Source organism: Cucurbita maxima, unplaced genomic scaffold (assembly GCF_002738345.1).
Source record: "Cucurbita maxima cultivar Rimu unplaced genomic scaffold, Cmax_1.0 Cma_Scf00012, whole genome shotgun sequence".
Taxonomy (NCBI): domain Eukaryota; kingdom Viridiplantae; phylum Streptophyta; class Magnoliopsida; order Cucurbitales; family Cucurbitaceae; genus Cucurbita; species Cucurbita maxima.
The window spans coordinates 3,433,409-3,437,092 of NW_019272028.1; the positions used below are offsets into that span (position 1 = coordinate 3,433,409).

Genomic DNA, 3,684 nt, shown 5'->3' on the forward strand with positions numbered 1-3,684 from the left:
AAAAAAAAAAAAAAAAAAAAAAAAAAAAAAAAAAAAAAAAAAAAAAAAAACCGAACCTGCGAATCTAAAGGATTTGCTTCACGAGACACAATCCCCTGCAGACTGATAACGGCGGCCGAGGCAGCCAGAACCGGGTCGACGGACCGGTGAGGCGACCCAGCCTGGCCCTTTTTGCCGGTAATCACCGCCCTAAAGAAGCCACAGCCAGCTAGCAGAGGACCGGGCCGGGACCCAATAATGGCGGTGGGAAGTTCATGAGAAACATGAACAGCAAAAATGGCTTGAACGTTTCTTAAAGCTCCATCGCCAATCATTCGCTTTGCGCCATTGCCAGCTTCTTCAGCTGGCTGGAACAGCAAAACCACTGTTCCCTGTAAAACACAGTACTTAGAACTCAAAATGAGTGATGGGTAGCCACGGATTTTAGTACTCTCACACAGATAAAAGAATACAAATATGAGATAAACTCGAGAAACATCGCAGCAACCCAACAAAGAATCTAAAATCATGTCGCCAGCTGGTCTACTAGTTCGAAGAGTGTCAGAACCATCCTTGTTTTGTTCTCTTTCTTTTTTCCATTTTGGTAAAGTGGTTGGGAATAATGGTCGGAGTATCATATTAGAAAAACTTATCAGGAGTACTCTAAATGTATTTTAATTATGCTCATTATGTTATTTTTACCGTTGATGACATCTTGCATCTGAGTTATGAGCTTGTAAATAGTGAGTAAATAGTAATAGTAATTTTTGCTAATTCCAAACACCAAACTATAGTTTGGTTGGTAAGGTTAAAAAGTCGTGACAAGCCACTTGTCCATATAAAACATTCTACATGTGGCGAGAAGACTTCGAAAGCAATTAATTAAATGTATTTATTATGGACATTGATAATTAAAATTAAAGTGGTCTATCTATATTTATTGTGGTCGATGACAACTATAGTGGCCTTAATCATAAATGTTTATATTTATTACGGTAAGTGACAATTTAAGTAGTCTATATTATAAATTTCTGCAACTATAAAAGTAAATTTGCCTAATTTGTCCATCTTTATTTTTGCAAAATAATGTATCCATTATTTTAACACTAGCGTTTCGTTAATTTTATCTTTTTTATTCTTCATTGCCTACTAATAAAAAATAAAAATAAGAAAAATAAGAAAAAACTCCATCATCTCGGAGGCTTGGAATCAGAGAATCTTATAGTATTAACTCTTCTAAAATTATTTGTTTCCAGAAAATCAAAATAAGTTGAGGGTGTTTGGCAAACCTTCAAGAGATGTTCGCGATCCTTCAAGATCATGGCAGCACCAAGAAGCATTGTAACGTGAGCATCGTGCCCACAAGCATGCATCTTGCCTGGTACTCTGCTTTTGTGCTCCCATTCCACGGCTTCCTGCACAGTGTTTTATGCCATTTTACATTTTCCGATCTCATAAGTAATAGTATCAATAAGTAATATTGAAACCAATCGGCTTCACGAAAGATCAACCCCAGAAAAGTAAAATTAAACACTCCATATTTAAGTATAATCCTAAAATCACCATCAACGTTCTAAAAAAAAAAAAAAAAAAAAAAAAAAAAAACAATGTTTAACGTGAATGATTGATTTCAACTAATTTAATTGATGATGTACAACTCAAATACAGCTGAAATGTCAAAGTACTAACTTAAAACTCATCTTAAACAAATAACCAAGTTCATAACAATTATCTAGTCAATTTAAGTAGATAAAATCATTAAGTAGTCAATAATTCAATTCGTATAGTTGAACTAAAAAAATTCATTTATCCTATAATCACTACTTTAAGAAAATATTAACTTAGATGAATTGAGGACTAAAATAACTAATTATGCAACATTTAGAGAATAAATACAAACACTCCAAATGAAAAAAATCATCGTAAAGTAAGCTGAAGGATAAAAATAAAATTTAAAAGTCAAGATGTTTAGCGTGTAGGACTGAGTTCCACCAATTGTTAGTTGATTCTTGTATAACTCAAATACAATTAGAATGTCAAGTATACCTAAAGAAATAAAAAGTATTATGTCCCACCTCAACCTGTGAGGAGGTACAAACAGACACCACGCCAACCACTTGCACTTATCCTTCATCCACGGAAATTTTTGGGGCTAAGAATTGTACCAACTTTTTCTAAAGAAAACGTAAAATATCGTATTTGCAAACCATGTCATCTAAACCGCTTACTCCTGTAAGTTAGATTAATTTATTTATTTGAAGGAGGGAACTCAAACACGTGACATGTAATAGAGAGGGACATAGAGATGAACAAGACCACTATTGTTAATGCCCTGACACAATGACGCCAAATTAATAAAAACGTTGAGTTCTTCGAGAATGATGCTTAGTTCTTAAAATCTAATTTCAGTGTAAAAGAAATTTGACGGTATAATTTTATGACGATCCAAAAATTAGAGTAAGAATGTTTTTACTACATTTCTGAAAAGATAGCTGTGCGTAAGTAGCTGTAAAAGTGAGAAGTGAGATCGTGGAAGTTCAGTAATGGAATATTTGAAAACAAATTCCAACTAATTTCAAAAGAAGAAAAAAATCCATTGCTCGAATGCATTTCCAGAAATTGCTTTTAGAGCAGAGTTTTTTTTATTCTAAATCTTTGTGTTCTTCCTCTCTCTTTTTTTCGCTCGTAGTTTTCAATCTCAAGGCAGAACAGAAACATCAAAGCAATCAATCAATCGTAAATGCGAAAGCCAGAGGAAAAAAGAACGAACAGAAATCAAAATCATATTCGCGATATCCGATTTTCTAGAAGAACCTGGATTGGAAGAGCGTCCATATCTGCCCTAAGAGCAACAAAAGGCGGTCCGCCAGTCCCGATCCAAGCACGAACGCCAGTCTTAGCAAACGGATGCTCGTAACTAGCATCCATCCGGTCCAACTCATCGCGTACCAATTGACTCGTCTCAAATTCCTCAAACGCAAGCTCCGGATTCTCATGGATTCTCCTCCTCACCTTCTTCAACCAATCAACAACATCCGGCCGCTTCGCCAAACTGAGAATCGCCTCAGAGCATGCCTCCGTCCACACCTCGCAGCTCTGAGAGTCTGATCGAGCCATCAACGTTCTAACACTCTGATTCTTGAGAGAATTAGAATCCGGCACAGAATTGATGCCGCTGTCTGCGCCTATTAGAGCAGAGCCGTCGTGATCACCGCCGACCGGAGAGGATATGGTGTCGATGAAGGAGATTGAGAAGCATTGAACGATAGTAAAAATTATGCAGAAGTTTAGAGAGGAATCCATTCTCACCAACAGAGAAACGAATCAATCGATGGAGAGAGGGAGCAGTAGAGATTCCAGAGGGAAAAAGTAGAAGAAGAGGGGAGGCCGGTGGGGGAGAAGGGAGGGAAAGAGGGAGGATTTTAATCACGTGGGAATGGAAAGAAGGTTAAATAAGAAGAAGGACGCAATTAGAATATATTTGTTACCGGAGCGTCGAATCGAAGCTGCCCATATACTAGGACCACCACCTTCATTTCTTTTTATATATATATATTTATTTCTTATTTCCTATTTAATGAATTTTAACTTTATTATTATTTATTTTACCTAATTTTTATTACTTTTTAAAATATGAAATTCCTTTTCAAAAGAGAAACAAAAAAAAAACCTTGGACATTATTAATTTAAGCCTACTTTAAAACA

The 3,684-nt window shown here is 35.9% G+C and overlaps 1 protein-coding gene across 1 annotated transcript in view; it reads right to left on the reverse strand.

Annotated features, from left to right (window-relative positions):
• LOC111487050 (IAA-amino acid hydrolase ILR1-like 6) overlaps window positions 1-3,419 on the reverse strand; it is a 5,597-nt gene extending 2,178 nt beyond the window's left edge. Inside the window, exons 1-3 of the mRNA XM_023134270.1 lie at window positions 2,794-3,419; window positions 1,269-1,394; window positions 57-371 (exon numbers count right to left, since the gene is read on the reverse strand). Of these exons, the coding sequence (XP_022990038.1) occupies window positions 57-371; window positions 1,269-1,394; window positions 2,794-3,282 (930 nt within the window). The 5' untranslated portion in view covers window positions 3,283-3,419. The remainder of the gene's footprint in view (window positions 1-56; window positions 372-1,268; window positions 1,395-2,793) is intronic.
• Window positions 3,420-3,684: the final 265 nt, after the last annotated feature.